At 39.9% G+C, this 16,605-nt stretch overlaps 1 protein-coding gene across 1 annotated transcript in view; it reads left to right on the top strand.

Moving 5' to 3' along the window:
* The first annotated feature begins 253 nt into the window (after window positions 1–253).
* Window positions 254–16,605, top strand: part of CC2D2B (coiled-coil and C2 domain containing 2B) — a 155,096-nt gene continuing 138,744 nt past the window's right edge. The window contains exons 1-5 of the mRNA XM_060201996.1: window positions 254–338; window positions 3,435–3,496; window positions 8,278–8,347; window positions 13,140–13,207; window positions 15,215–15,298. Coding sequence (XP_060057979.1) covers window positions 254–338; window positions 3,435–3,496; window positions 8,278–8,347; window positions 13,140–13,207; window positions 15,215–15,298 — 369 coding nt within the window. The remainder of the gene's footprint in view (window positions 339–3,434; window positions 3,497–8,277; window positions 8,348–13,139; window positions 13,208–15,214; window positions 15,299–16,605) is intronic.

Raw genomic sequence — 16,605 nt, 5'->3', positions numbered from 1 at the left:
ACCTCTGGTCACCCCCTCGGCTCATACTCACCCACTGGAAACCTCATTCTCTCACAACCCAATCAACCCCTCTCTCTGTCCGGCTTCTCCCTGAACGGTAACCACTCTCAAAGCAGACACTAGAACCCGGATTGCAACCTTGGACCCAGATAGGCGGGAAACAGAAGGGGCGCAAGGAAGCAGCCCCGAGGCGCAAGGCGCAGGGCTGCAAGCTGCTCTTGCTCCTGTCGGCCCGCAGGCCTCCCCGACGCGCATGCTCATTGGGCGCCTGGAGTTGGCCCTAGAGCTCCCAGAGGGCTACGGGCCTGCAGGGTGCAGGTTGCGAGCGGGCCTGGACGGTTGGTGATTTCTGCACCTCCGATGTAAATGCTTCGTTCTACCTGTGAAGTCCAGACCTGGCAAAAGCGCACTGCCTGTCCTGGTGAATGTTAGTATACCTTAGAGCCTCACCCCTCCACCCCCACCTCATCCCAGCATCCAGCTGCCCGGGGAGGCCCCTTTTGTGAGGGTGGAACCAGCAGGTGTTGGTCACCTGGACCAGAGTCCTGCAAGAGTCTCCTGAATCTGACCGAGAGGGTTAGCAGGGTCGAGAGCCACTCCGCTGCACAGCATTCGAGCAACGCTTGATTTGCACCCAACGGCAGGTCCATAGTCTTTACTGAATAGCTGTTGGGTGCTGAACACCTTGCTCCAATTGGGTAGTGAGAGGATGGGGGTGGGACACGAATTTATGCCCCAGCCTTGGTCTGCACTTAAGGTGAAGCAGGTAAATAGACTTGCAAGGTGGAATATAATGAACAAAACTTATAAATTATATGTGTGCTGTATTGGAGGTGACACAAGGGCTGAGTTCAGAAAAAAAAAAAATTAACTTTCTGGAAGATGCGAGGTTTGAATCCGAATTTGAAACCTGGAATTTTTTTTCAGTTTTTTTTATATTTATTTATTTTCCCTTTTGTTGCCCTTGTTTTTTATTGTTGTTGTTACTGATGTTGTCATTGTTAGATAGGACAGAGAGAAATGAAGAGAGGAGGGGAAGACTGAGATAGACCTGCAGACATGCTTCACTGTCAGTGAATTAACTCCTTACAGGTGGGGAGCCGGGGGCTCGAACCGTGATCCTTGTGCCAGTTCTTGCGCTTCGCACCACGTGCGCTTCCCGCTGCGCTACCGCCCAACTCTCAAAACCTGAAATGTTATAGGACAGGGGAAGTTGCAAAAATCAAACAATGGAGCTTGATCCTGAGAACAGTGGCTGGTTTAGTTGTGTGGTCTTTTAAAGACATATAAATTCACAGATTAAAAGATCTTTTGTTTGGGTATGCCCAGTTTTTAATTTCAGAGTTTCACAGTTCTCTAAAAGATGCTAATTTCCAAACCCAGAGGTTCCGGAGTCCTCCCACTTTGTCCTGCACATCTAATTGTTCATCGGAAACTCTGAATTTTCTCCCTTAAATGAATCTCTGACCCCCATTTCCTCTCTCTCTCTCTCTCTGTACTTATTTTTAAAATGTCTTTATTGGAGAATTAATGACTTACAGTCAACAGTAAAATAAAATACATTAGTGTGGACATGTGTGACATTTCTCAGTTTTCCACATAACAACTGAAACCCTACTAGGTCCTCCTCGGTCTTCATGATATGAACCCTCCTCCCCACTCCGGAGTCTTTTACTTTGGTGCAATACACCAGTCTTTCTGTCTCTCTTTTTTAATTCAGATCTCCAGCATCTCTCATGAGGACTGTTACAATTACCTCTTAATCTCTCTGTCTCTGGGGAATGTCTCTATTCTTTGTCAATTTTTTTTTCCTTCCAGGGTTATCCCTGGGGCTCGGTGCCAGCACTAGGAATCCACTGCTATTGGCGGCCATCCCCCCTCCCCCCACTTTATTGGATAGGACAGAGAGAAATTGAGAGAGGAGGGGAAGACAGAGAGGTCGAGAGAAAGACGATCTGCTTCACTACCTGTGAAGTGAATCCCCTGCAGGTGGGGAGCCGGGGGCTCAAACCGGTATCCTTAAGCCTATCCTAACTGCTTCGCATTATGTGTTTAATCCAGTGTGCTACCGCCCAGCCCCTGTCAGGTTTTTTTTTTTTCCTGTCATTGCAAAGTTTTATAGTTTGGAGTGACTATTTTATTTTATTGTTTTTTTTCCCCCCACATATTGTTTTCCTTCACTGGGAGGAATTAATGTTTTACAGTTGACAGTAAAATACAATAGTTGGTACATGTGTAACATTTCTCAGTTTTCCACATAGCACTTTAAGCCCCCCCACCCAGGTCCTTCTCTGCCATCATGTTCCAGGATCTGAACCTCACCCCCACCCCAGAGTCCTTTACTTTGATGCAATAAAACAAACCCAGCCTAAGTTCTGCTTTGTGTTTTCCCTTCTTTTTTTTATTTTTCAACTTCTATGAGTGGGGTCATCCCATTTTCATCCTTTTCTTTCTGGCGTATCTCATTTCACATGATTCCTTCAAGCTCCATCCAAGATGAGGTGAATTCACCATTTTAAATAGCTATGTAGTATTTGTGTATATAAAACACTACTTACTTGTGGCTTTCTATTTTAACTGAAGCCAGTTAAAATAAAAACTAGGTATCTTGCTAGGTAGTTTGAATTGCTTTCTCCTGCTATTGTGAAAATGATCTTCTAGTCATATTAGCATATAGAAAAGCTAGTAACTTCGACATACATTTTCTTGTATTATAATACTTAACTTTCTTTGTTTTTTATTTTTTCTTTTTTTTAATTAATTTATTTAAGAAAGGAGACATTAACAAAATCATAGGATGGGGGGTTACAACTCCACACAATTCCCGCCACTCAATCTCCATATCCCATCCCCTCCCCAATAGCTTTCCCATTCTTTATCCCTCTGGGAGCATGGACCCAGGGTGGTTGTGGGTTGCAGAAGGTGGGAGGTCTGGCTTCTGTAATTGCTTCCCCAAATACTTAACTTTATAATTATGTCTGAATTCTTTAATTGCTTGGATCTTGTATGTATGAAAAACTATTCTTTATCACCAATGATAATTTTGTATTTCTCTTTTCAGTAATTATACTTATTTCTTTTACATATCTTATTAGTCAAAGTTTCTATTAAATATTAAAGATGATCAACTACTAGATACTAAAAGTGATAGCATATCTCCTTGTTTAGTTTTTGGTTAAGTTTTAAAATCTGAATAATATTCTTTTGCCTCAAGAATTACAGTAGGGGTGGGAGTAGATAGCATAATGATTATGCAAAGAGACTCTCATGCCTGAGGCTCCAAAGTCTCAAGTTCTATCCTCTGCACCACCATAAGCCAGAGCTGAACAGTTCTCTGGTGAAAAAATATATACTGAAGTTAAAAAATAATTACAGTAGTTTTCTTCAGTAATATGATATAGCACTTTAAAGACAGTTTCTTATTTTTCTAGCAGGTGCAACTGAAAGAACCATCATGAAAAAGATCTCAAAGAGAAGAGAAGACATTAGAAAAAAGGTAAGACATTAATGGAGTTTATAAGGTTTTTACTGGGTTGAAGAGAGAGTGTAGTGGTTATAGAAACAACTTTCATGCCTGAGGCTCCAAGATCTCAAGTTCAATCCCAGCAGCACCTTAAAGCAGAACTGAGAGGTGCACTGGTAAAAAAAAAAAGTGATAGATGCAGATATATGTACATACAGATATGTGGGTTCTACTACGGTAAATTTAAGATATAAATCTAGGATAATGCAACTTAGGTGTAGCATGAATCTGGAAAATATGATGTACTTAGTTTCATATACAAACCATACCCTCATCATATATTAAATTAAATGAGAACTTAGGCATGAACTGTTGACTTGTTTGGTCTATCAGTTATGTAATAAAGAGCACCAGAGGTCAGTGACTTAAAATGTATACTTATTTACTTACTCTATTACTTAACTTTTCCCCCTCTTATTATTTACTTACTCTATTACTTAACTTTTCCCCCTCTTTATTTTATTTTAAATTTATTTATTTATAAAATGGAAACACTGACAAGACCATAGGGTTAAAGGGGTGCAATTCCCACCACCAGAGCTCCCCCCTCTCATTTTTCTGACAACCCAGTCTCCGTTTTTCTGGGGAAATTGTTTTTGTTATTGTTAGTCAATGAGAGAAGTGATACCTTACACTTTTCTTACAGTAGTTCCAATTAAATTTCATATTTTATCATGTCTTGGGAATGCTGAGGGAGACAATTGGGAATTAATAGGAGACCTCTCTCAATCATTTGCCAAGGCAGGCATTACATCATACATTGTATCTTGATCAAAAGCAAAATTAGGTATTTACCATTATCTTGAGGAAGATACCGAAAGGTTTAAAAAGAACACACATCAGTTCATCCTGACCTTTTCCAGTAATTGTTGAGTGTATTTTAGGAGTTACTGGTGCAGTTTGAAATTGTTTCAGAATGCCTGTAGACTAACCTCTTCCTGTGATAGTATCTTTATTTTAATCATGTAATACCTTGCTTTGGCTTTTGACAGGAATCTATGTTTTTACTGTGATGAACTGTTGTGTGTTAGCTTGACCTTTCCATATTAACATTACATCATTTAAGGTTGTACTTTTTTCTGCTTTACTTTTTATTTTTTCATTTTTAAAAATTTTTATTTATAAAATGGAAACAGTAGGGCAGATCTCTGGGGAAGTGGGGCTCCAGGACACACTGGTGGGAGCGTCTACCCTGGGAAGACTGGTTGGCATCATTTTAATTTCTTGCTTGTGTTTCTCTCTGACCCAGTGATTATTAAGCAGTATGTTGTTGAGTTTCCAAATTTTGTGACATTTAGTAATTTTGTTTGTTGTTGAGTGTTAGCTTTACTCCACTGTGGTCTGAGAAGATGCTTGAGATGATTTCAATGCTCTTGAATTTATTGATACTTTCTTTGTGGCCTAACATGTGGTCTATTCTTAAGGATGTGCTGTGTGATTTGAAAAGAATGTGTATTCCAGTTTCTTGGGGTGAAGAACTCTGAAAATGTCCATCTCTTCGATTAATTCTCTTGTTTCTTTGTTGATTCTCTGCTTTGTTGATCTAAGTGTTGTGTTGAAGTCTCCTATTATTACTGTATTACTATTGATATATTTTAGTATCTCTTTCAGTAGGTGTTTGATGTATTTAGATGGGCCCTCATTGGGTGCATAAATGTTAATAATTGTTAAATCTTCTTGGTTGATTGATCCTCTGATCATTATGTAATGGCCTTGCCTATCTTTTATTACTTTATTTGCCTATTGTGCCAGAGATGAGAATGGCTATTCCTGCCTTTTTTTGTGGTCCATTAGCCTGTATGATAGTTTTACATCCTTTTACTTTAAGTCTGTGTTTGTCTTGTTGGGTCAGGTGGGATTCTTGCAAGCAGCATATGATTGGGTTGTGTTTTCTGATCCGTCCTCCCACTCTGTGCCTTTTAATGGGTTAATCTATGCCGCTGACATTTATTGATATTATGGATTTAATGTATTGCAGTGCCATTGTTCATTAATTTTTATTTGATTTGATATATGGCAAGTATTTTTGGCAATGTTATTATTTACAGGATGACTCTTAGAACCTATTTCAGGGCAAGCTTTGTGATAGTTGCCTCCTTCAGCTGTTGCTTGTCTGAGAAGGTTTTTATCCCTCCATCTGAATGAAAGTCTAGCAGGATATACTATCCTTGGTTGAAACCCTTTTTTCATTGAGAATTTGATAGGTATCTTGCCATTCTCTTGGGCTTTTAGATTTTGAGTGGAGAACTTTGCTGATAGTCTTATGGTTTTCCCCTGTATATGACTTTTTGTTTTTCTCTTGCAGCCTTTAGGATCCTTTTTTAACTCCTTACTTCTTTCCATTGTAACTATGATGTGTCTTCAGGTTTGGATTGATTCTGTTTGGGACTCTCTGGGCCTCTTGAATCTTAATGTCCTTTCTGTTGTTTAGGGCTGGGATGTTTTCCTCTATTATTTCCTCTAAGATGTTTTCTTCCCCTTCTTCTCTTTCTTCCTCTGGTAGGCCAATCATGCGAATGTTACTTCTTTTGAGATCATCCCATATGTCTCTGTTGTTGTTTTCAGTGTCTTTCAATCTCTTTTTTAGATCTTTTACATCCTCCTTAGTTTTATCTAACTCATCCTCTGTTTGGCTAATTCTTTTATCTGCTTCTGTTAATCTACTTTCCCTTCCCTCACCTTCCTTCTTCAGTTCAGCTATTTTCTTTTTATTTATTTATTTTATTTATTCCCTTTTGTTGCCCTTGTTTTTTTTCTTGTTGTAGTTGTTGTTGTTATTTATGTCATTGTTGGATAGGACAGAGAGAAATGGAGAGAGGAGGGGAAGACAGAGAGGGGGAGAGAAAGATAGACAGCTGCAGACCTGCTTCACCGCCTGTGAAGCGACTCCCCTGCAGGTGGGGAGCGAGGGGCTTGAACCTGGATCCTTAAGCCAGTCTTTGCACTTTGTGCCGCGTGCACTTAACCCACTGCGCTACCGCTGGACTCCCGTGCACTTGACCCACTATGCTACCACTGGACTCCCTAGTTCAGCTATATTTTTTTTAGCTTGTTCTGCTAGTTGTCCTTTTAGCTCAGCTATTTCAGTTTTCGATTCTCTAATTACCTTGAGGTAGTTATTATTTTTCTTGAGGGTCTCATCTGTTGTTTCCCTAATTCTGATAGCCTTTTCCTCAATGGTTGTCCTCATTTCTGTGATTAATAGTTAAATTATTGTTTGGAATTCTTCCTTATGTATAGTTGCTTGTGGCTTACTTGGGGTTTTTTTTCTGTGCTTCTGTCCTGATTCATTGCTGTAGTTGATTTAGTTGCTTTCAATTTGACCCTATTTTTTTATTGGTGTGTTTGTATTTTTGTACCTTGGCTATTTATGCTCAGTTGTTATGTTGAATGAGGAAAAGACCAAGTAAACCAAGGGCCTCTTACAACTGAGGTCACCAACCTCAGCAAATGCAACAACAATAACAAAAGTGATGAATGATGCAGTTCACCAAAGCCTGTTAGCTACAGAAACTCCCCCCACCAAAAATAGAGCAAACCAATGGCAAAAACAAAACAGCAATAGTAGCAGAAAAAAAATAGAGAGCAAGAACAGACAAGTGCAAAAAATCCACTACTGAATATAAAATTAAGAGATTGTGGGAAGGGAGAGATAGTTAAAGAAAGAAGAATCTTTTTATATTAGACTCCCTACACAAAATCGATTACAAATAAGCACAAGTGTATACAGCAGATACAGGAGCAAAAGCTAAGGTTTTTCAAAACAGAGAGAAAGATAGAAAAGAGAAATCTCATGATCTGTGCCATTCTTTTTTATTATTACTGATTTAATAATGATTGACAAGATTGTGGGATAAGAGGGGCACAATTCCTACAACCAGAGTTCCATATCCCATCCTTTCCATTGGAAGCTTTCCTATTCTTTATCCCTCTGAGAGTAAGGACCAAAATTCTTTATGGGGAGCAGAAGGTGGAGGTCTGGTTTGGCATCATGGTAGCCTCTGCAGCTTGGTGGCTGAAAAGCATTAAGATATAAAGCAGAACAAATTGTTTAATAATCAGGAACCTAAAGGTAAGAATAGAGCAGATGAGATTTGGGGTCTTCATGTTGGAAGAAGCTAGGAAATCTATTTTAGGTATATTCCAAGGGGCCCATGACTTGACTAATTCTTAAAGAGGATTTAGGGACAGGTGGTCAGAGGTGGGATAAAAGGGTGTTGGGTTCCTGGGGCAAGATGATGGAAGAGGACCTAGGTTGGGGGAGACAGTTTTTTACAAACACCTGTCATGAAAAAACAGGTTGGACCTGTATGACAAAAAAAAATACTATAAACCATCAATCTACTAATAAAGTGAGGAGAAAAGGAATTAATATTGTTAATATGGTTTAGTTTTAAAGAATTATGTCTTAAAAGTGGTAAAATAGGGGGCTGGGTGGCAGTGCACCTAGTTGAGTGCACATGTTACAGTGCACAAGGACCCTGGTTCAAGCCCCTAGTTCCCACCTGCAAGGAGAAAGCTTTGCAAGTGGTGCAGCAGTACTGCAGCTCTCTCTCTCTCTTTCTCTCTCTCTCTCTCCCTCTCTCTCTTTCTCTCTTCCTCTCTTTCTTGCTCTTCCCCCTTGATTGACCTATTGTCAATATTGTCACCTCTTGATAATCTTTAGAAGAAATACTGTGTACAATTAGCCAAGAGATACACTGGCAAAAAAAAAAAAATCCAAGGTAACCTCCCTTTCCTCTTTTTTTTTGTTGTTGCAGATATCAGAAGAGTCAGATAACATTTTTGCAGTAGAAGAAAATATAGACAGGCATCTTCAAAAAGGTTCTCAACATTTATATAATTTTGACACTGCTGGTTTTGTTTTTAAAAGATGGAAATGATTAATCCTAATCTAAGATTTCAGCTGGCAACATAGGTTTCTTAAGGGATGGATTCATAGAAAAACTAAACTTCCTTCATAAATGAAGGTGGGCATAAGGAAATACATACTCGGTTCTTCTACACATTCTTTTTTTAAAATAGTATTTACATAACAAGTTACTGCTTTTTAAATTTCATTCTACTCCTTCCAGTGGGAATTCAATATTTTTTTTTAATAAAAAGAAAACACTGACAAAACCATAGGACAAGAGGGGTACAACTCCACACAATTCCCACCACCAGAACTCTGTATCCTATCCTTCCCCTGATAGCTTTCCTATTCTTTATCCCTCTGGGAGTATGGACCCAAGGTCATTGTGGGATGCAGAAGGTGGAAGGTCTGGCTTCTGTAATTGCTTCCCCACTGAACATGGGTGTTGACAGGTTGGTCCATACTCCCAGCCTCTCTCTTTCCCTAGTAGGGTGGGACTCTGGGGAAGCAGAGCTCCAGGACATGTTGGTGGGGTTGTCTGTCTAGGGAAGTCTGGTTGGCATCATGCTAGCATCTGGAACCTGGTGGCTGAAAAGAGAGTTAACATATAAAGCCAAACAAGTTGTTGACTAATCATGAACCTAAAGGCTGGAATAGTGCAGATGAAGAGTTTGGCGGGGGGGGGGGGGAGGGGGGAGGGGTGTCTCCGTTTTGTAGATAGCTAGTAGGCATATTTTAGTTATATTCCAAAGGGCCTGTGGCTATACTAATTTTTTCCCCCCGATCCTGAAATCTGATATGCAGGTAGATCCTAGTTATTGTCGGGAGAGATGATGTTATGGCTGAAAAAAGGACCGGAAAGCTGTATCTGGGAAGAGAATAGCTCCCAAATATGCCTGAAGTTTGAGATAGTGCAGATTGTTACTATAGAAGGGCAGGCTGGTCTTCATGGAGTAAGTAAGTGAAAACCAAACTGAGACAATGAAGGGCAGACTGAACTTCTTGAGTGGACAGTAGATAAGTAAAGCTGAAGGCCAAGGAAATGTTTTGTAGAATGTGCCAAATTGTGGCTATAGTTAAAGGTCATATGCTGTTTAGTATTTCTTGCCTGCTTGTTTAAAATTACTGCTGGCCACATTAGTTTCTGTAACCCTGCTACCTTTTGCATTTCCAGAAAGGTATAAAAACCAAGACTAGACAGCTCATGGCCAGAGTTTCTTGGAGCTGTCTGAACTCTCAGCCCTCACAAGTAAAAAAGCTCCTTTCTTCCTTCAAAAAAAAAGGAAATACATAGTAGGGGGCTGGGCGGTAGTGCAGCAGATTAAGTGCACATGGCATGAAGTGCAAGGACCGGCATAAGGATCCTGGTTTGAAACCCCAGCTCCCCACCTTCACGGGGGTTGCTTCACAGGCAGTGAAGCAGGTCTGCAGGTGTCTGTCTTTCTCTCCCCTTCTCTGTCTTCCCTCCTCTCTTGATTTCTCTCTGTCCTATCCAATAACAATGACAGCAATAACAACAATAATAATAACAACAACAAGCACCAAGTCTCATCAATAACCCTGGGGCAAAATAAATAAATAAATAAATAAATAAATAATTTTCTCTTAAAAAAAAAAGGAAATACATAGTAGCAGCAGGTGGTGGTGCACACGTTACAGTACACAAGGACCCAGGTTCAAGACCCTGGTCCACACCTACAGTGGGGAAGCTTTACAGGTGGTGAAGCAGGGCTGCAGGTGTCTCTCTATTTTCCTCTCTATTTCCCCTCTCCCTTCTCAATTTCTCTCTGTTTTTAATAAAAATAAAGTAATTTTTAAAGAAGGAAATACATAGTAGAGTCAAAATGTGTACTCAAACTGAGTTTTATTTTCTTTCTCTCTGTAATCTTAACAAAACTGCTAGTGCTTAAGATCATAAAGATGCATGTATTACCATGCACAAGGACCCAGGTTCAATCCCCTTTTCCCCACCTGCAGGGGGAAAGCTTCACAAGTGGTAAAGCAGTGCTGCAGCACTCTCTCTCTCTCTCTCTTTCTCTTATCAAATAAAAATGAAAAAAAAAAAGACATAAAATTTGCTTCAAGAAACTTTAGGTCTCCAGAAAAAAAAAATAGACACAAATAATGATTGATTCCTGGTACATTTATCCAGTGATTTTTTTTAAATAAGTGTTGGACCCTAGTCTTGTCAGTATTTCCATTTTATAAATAAAAATTAATATATATTATTTATTTTGGATGGAGACAGAAATTGAGAGGGAGAAAGAGTAACACCGGCAGTACTGCTCCACAGCTCGTGAAGCTTCTATCCTGCAGGTAGGGACCAGGGACTGGGACCGTGGTCCTCGCACATTGTGTGCTCTACCAGACATGCCACCACCCAGCCCCATCCAGTGAATATTTATTGAGAACCCATTATGTGCCACTTACCACTCTAAAGTTCTGGAAATAGAGTAGAAACAAGCTAGTGATTTTTAAATGGCCCCAAAGATAACTACAGTCAAGAATAAAGACTCTTACAACAGAGAAAGTGGTGCATGGAGCAGAGTGCAGGACTTCCATATGTGAGGCCCTGGTTCAATACCTGACACCACATATACTGGGAAGATGCTATGGTCTCTCTCTCTCTCTCTCTCTCTCTCTCTCTCTCTCTCCTCTTTTCTCCTCCTCCTCCTCCTTCTTGTTCTTCTTCTTCTTCTAGTTCTTCTTCTTCTTCTTCTTCTTCTTCTTCTTCCTCTTCTCTCTCTCTCTGTCTTTTAAAAAAACAAAGATCATCCTAACCTATAGTGACTCAGTTTCTTGCTTACCCTTTATTTCCATTGTCTTCTGTGCAACCTTTAAGTATTGAAAGATAGTAGAAAAATAAATAAAGGAGAGATAAAAAATGAGCACTAGGTGGCTTGTTTTTTGCTGTACCTAGGGCTGCACTATCCTTATCTTTCTTGATTCATAAGGTGTATCATCTGGTTAATGAGCAGAGAATAGAATAGCACATGGGATTTTGTGTACACAACAACTGGAGTCTTCTCTATATAAAACCGTTTCATTTCCTCTAAGAATTGGCAGAAGTAGGGTTGACAAATATATTGGTTTTATATAACTGACATAGTTAAAATGGGTACCAAGTGGTTTGTCTCTCTTCCTTTCAGGTTTCTTTTTCTCTAGTTAAATCAAGTTAAATACTCTTTCTTTGATATTTGTTTTTTTAAAAAATTGTTTTATTATCTTTATTGGTTGGATAGAACAGCCAGAAATCAAGGGGCGAGGGTGGAGGGAAGATAGGGAAAGTAACAGAGAGACTCCTGCAGCCCTGGTTCACCACTCGTGAAGCTTTCTCCCCTGCAGGTGGAGACCAAGGCCTTGAACCTGGGTTCTTGTGCATTGTAATGTGAGCACTTAAACAGGTGTGCCACGGCCTAGCCCCTTTCTTTGATATTTGTGTGTTCTTTGGAGCCACCTATATAAAAATGATTAATCTCATGTATACTTCTGAAAGGAAAGATAAAAGATTTGATTATCAGAACTTGTAGTTGCTTGACTACAGTCTAAAATGCCTATAAACAGTAGCTGATGGGGGCTAGGTGGTAGCACACCAGGTTAAGTGCACATAGCACGAAGTGCAAGGACCTGTGCAAAGAACCTATATGGAGGTTGCCTCACAAGCAGTGAAGCAGGTCTGCAGGTGTCTCTCTGTCTCTCTCCCTCTCTATCTTCCCCTCCCCTCTCAATTACTCTCTGTTCTATCAAAAAAAAAAAAGTCCTCCAATTGAAAAAAAAAGGGGGAGCGAGTCGGGCGGGGCGGTAGTGCACTGGGTTAAGTGCATGTGGTTCGAAGCACTAGGAACAGCGTGAAGCACTAGGATCCGCGTAAGGATGCGGATTCGAGGCTCTGGCTTCCCACCTGCTGGGGAGTCGCTTCACAGGTGGTGAAGCAGGTCTGTAGGTGTCTGTCTTTCTCTCCCCGCCTCTGCCTTCCCCTCCTCTTTCCATTTCTCTCTGTCCTATCCAACAACAACGACATCAACAACAACAATAACTACAACAACAATAAAACAAGAGCAACAATAGAGAAAATAAATAAAATATAAACAATAAAAAAAATTTTTAATGGCCTCCAGGAGCAGTGGATTCGTAGTGCAGGCACCCAAGCCCCATCAATAACCCTGGAGGCAAAAAAAAAAAAGAAAAAGAAATTAGTATCTGAGGATAAAGGATAAGGGGAGGGACCCAGGAGCTGTTCGGGCAGGGGTGCACTGGGTGAAGTGCACATAGTATAAAGTGCAAGGACCAGAGTAAGGATCCTGATTTGAGCCCCTGGCTCCCCACATACAAGAGAGTCGCTTTACAAGTGGTGAAGCAGGTCTGCAGGTGTCTACGTTTCTTGTTCCCTCTCTCTGTCTCCCCTTCCTGTCTCAATTTCTCTGTCCTATCCAATAAAATGGAAAAAAAATTGACTGTAGTGGATTCGTAATGCTGGTACTGAGCACCAGTAATAACCCTGGAGATAAAAAAAAGAAAGAAAGAAAGAAAGAAAGAAAGAAAGAGAATGGAGGGGTTTAACAAGAGGAAAGAAAGACAATATTCAGTGTTGTAGGTTCTAAGCTGTCATGGACCAACTACCCAATCTTCAAAGTTGTCATGATCTTAAAAATACATCTTATTTAGCTTTTTAATAATAAATTTGTTTCTTGTATTTTAATTCTGTTATAAGAGCTCATGAACTTTCTTTGATAACTTTTTTATTGACTTTCTTTGGTGTAGGTACAGAAGAAGATAATCTGAAAGAAACATTAAGAGGCAAAGTAAGAGAAAAGTTAAAATATGCAAAGGTAAGGCTTAATTTTCCTTTCATGTGTTCAAATTTCATGTTTAAATGCATCTTGTATCATGATAAAGTTTTTCTTTGTCTAGAAAAGAAACAAAATTCAGTCTTAATATTAAAAACTTTTGAGTTCTTGTCAATGCCCCTCCCTCTTGTCTTATAACATCCTACATTGTTAGAACCTAAAACCAAGAAAATTCCACACATTGTCTCCACTAGAGAACTGCAGAGAAGATGTCTGGGTATCCAGCACATTCTGTCAGTAGGAAAGAAGTGCAATTTGTAGATCATGTCCTGTAAGAGGTCAGTCTACAATCCTCTCTGGTTCTTTCCTTTTCCCTTCTCTTTGGGTGTCTCTCCTCTCCATTATATTCTCATATTCTATCTCTCTCCCTCCCTCTCTCCATATATATCAAAAAGAAAAGAAAAAAAAAAGAAGGAAAAGATTGGTGTATTACACCAAAGTAAAAGACTCGGGTGGGTGGGGTGAGAGTACAGGTCCTGGAACAGGATAGCAGATGACCTAGTGGGGGTTGTATTGTTATGTGGAAAACTGAGAAATGTTATGCATATGCAAACTGTTGTATTTACTGTTGACTATAAAACATTAATCCCCCAATAAGGAAAATAATTTTAAAAAGTACATAAAAAGAAAAGAAAAGAGAATGCTATATGGTCAGTAGAATTGTGTAGGTATGTTGCCCCAATAATATCTCTTATAGTAATATATATATATATATATATATGTATATATATATATATATATAGTTATTTCCCAGCAAGTTTTTAAAAAAAATTAAATTATCTTTATTTATTTATTGGGTAAAGACATCCAGAAATGGAGAGAGTAGGGAAAGATAAAAGGGAGAGAGAAAGAGAGGCACCTGCAGCCCTGTTTCACCACTCACTAAGCTTTCTCCCTGCAGGTGGAGACCAGGGGCTTGAACCTGGGTCCTTGCACATTGTAACATGTGCATTCAACCAGGTGTGCCACCACTGCCAGCAAGTTTCTTTTTTAATTATTTCTAACTTCACAAAAGTTTGTGAGAGGAATAATACTTATGTAGAAATGCACATTTAATACTTATGTGGAAATTTGCCCAGAGACAGTAATTTTTTTTGCCTCCAGGGTTATTGTTGGGGCTCAGTGCCTGCACTACAAATCCACTGCTCCTGGAGGCTATTTTTCCCATTTTGTTGCCCTTGTTGTTGTTATTATTATTGTTGCTGTCATTTCTGCTATTGTTGGATAGGACCAAGAGAAATGGAGAGAGGAGAGGAAGACAGAGAGGGAAAGAAAGATAGACACCTGCAGACCAGCTTCACCGTTTGTGAAGTGTCCTCCCTGCAGGTAGGGAGCTGGGGGATTGAAGCAGAATCCTTGCACTGATCTTTGTGCTTCATGCCAGGTGCACTTAGCCCGCTGCACTATCACCCAGGCCCCTGAGACATTTTTTTTTTAATTTATGAAGTGGAAATATTAACAAGACTGTAGAATAAAAGGGGTACAGTTCCACACAATTCCCACCCCCAGAACTCCATAGCCAATCCCCTCCTTTAATTCCTTCCCTATTCTTTATCCCTCTGGGAGTATGGACCCAGGGTCATTATGGGGTGCAGAAGGTGGAAGGTCTGGCTTCTGTAATTGCTTCCCCACTGAACATGGGCGTTGGTAGGTCAATCCATATTCCTAGCCGAGATAGTAATTTTTGTTGAGAAAAATATTTTTGTAACCCAATGCTCTTAATTCTTTGACTGAAGTGAAATAATAATTTGGGAAGATGGAGAACCTTTATAGTCTATTTTTTATTGTGATTACAAAATCTTGAAAACAAAACATGAAACAAACAGATTCAAAGTTAAACATATTTGATGTTGTCTCTTTTGCTATTCCTTATTCATGAATAATACTAGTTACTAGTTCCACATTATAGAAAGGCATTTCTTTCACTTGTAAGCAGAAAAACTATCAATTTCACCACTGATTACTGGTTTACGATTGCTTAAACCACAGGCTGAAGTTTTACTGGATGAAGGTCTGTCGTTTTTCATTCTGAATGGTGAAGAACGCTCAGCTCTGGGCCAATCTTCGGAACAGGTTGGATTTGTGCCACTTCCACCTATAGCCTCATTCTCAGAAAAATATTAATTGTTTAAGGCATGGGATAGTGTGATAGGAGATTGTTTATAGAATCATCTTTTCTTTGAACTAAGAAGTTACTCATAATAGTAACTCCTAATGTTTACTAAGATTTAATCAGTTCTTACTGGTGTACTAACAATTTTTATGTGGATTTTACCATTTAATCTTCGTATGAATCCTATGAGGGGGCAGGCGGTGGTGCCCCCGGTTAAGCACACATAGTACTAAGCACAAAGATCCTTGTAAGGATCCAGGATTTGGGTTCAAGTCCCTGGGTCCTCACTTGCAGGGGGGATGCTTCTTAAGAGGAGAAGCAGGTTTGTAGGTATCTTTCTCTCCCACTCTATTTCCCCCATCTTCTCTCAATTTCTTTCTGTCCTATCCAATAAAAAAATGAAAAAAAAAAACTGGCCCACAAGTGGATTCATAGTGCCAGCACCGAGCCCCAGTGATAACCCTGGAGGCAAAAAGAAAAGAACCACAAGGTAGTGGTGTACCTCGATGAGCACACATTGCAGTGTACAAGGACCCAAGTTCAAGCTTAGCTTACCTATAGGAAATAGGAACACCTGCATGGGGAGGCTTCATGAGCTGTGAAGCTGCAATGGATGTAGTGTCTCTCTCTTCCTTTGTATCTGTCACATTATAGCTAAAAAATAAATAAAAGACTCTAAGGGGCTGAGTAGTGTTGCACCCAATTGAACTCACACAGTATCATGTGCAAGGACTCAGGTTCAAGTCTCAGCTTCCTACGTGCAAGGAGCAAGATTCATGAGTAATGAAGAAAGTCTCCAACTCTCCCTCTTTCACTCTTCCTCTCTATCTGTGCTTCTCTTAATTTCTCTCTATCCTAACAAAAAAGGGGGGTGGCAGAGTAGCCCTAGAAGTAGTGGATCTGTTGTACAGGCACAGAGCCTCAGCAGTACCCTGGTTGCAATTATTAAAAAAAATGTGGGAGTCAGGCATTAATGTACTCAGTGGAGCTTACACATTATCATGTACAAAGAGCCAGGTCAAGCCCCTGCTCCCCATCTGTAAGGGGGACACTTCATGAGCAGTGAAGCAGGTCTGCAGATCCCTCTCCCTCCCTCTCTCCCTCTCTATCTTCCCCTCCTTTCTTTCTCTCTGACCCACCAAAAAAAAAAAAAAAAGGTTTCTGGCAGTGGTGGATTTATAGTTCTAAGCCCCACAGATAGCCCTGGTGACAATAATAATTTTTTTTTTTAAAAAAAAGCTAATACCTAATACCAGTTTGGATACAA

The sequence above is a fragment of the Erinaceus europaeus genome, chromosome 1 (genome assembly GCF_950295315.1).
Source record: "Erinaceus europaeus chromosome 1, mEriEur2.1, whole genome shotgun sequence".
Lineage (NCBI taxonomy): Eukaryota > Metazoa > Chordata > Mammalia > Eulipotyphla > Erinaceidae > Erinaceus > Erinaceus europaeus.
This window is presented reverse-complemented; position numbering and strand designations above follow the sequence as displayed.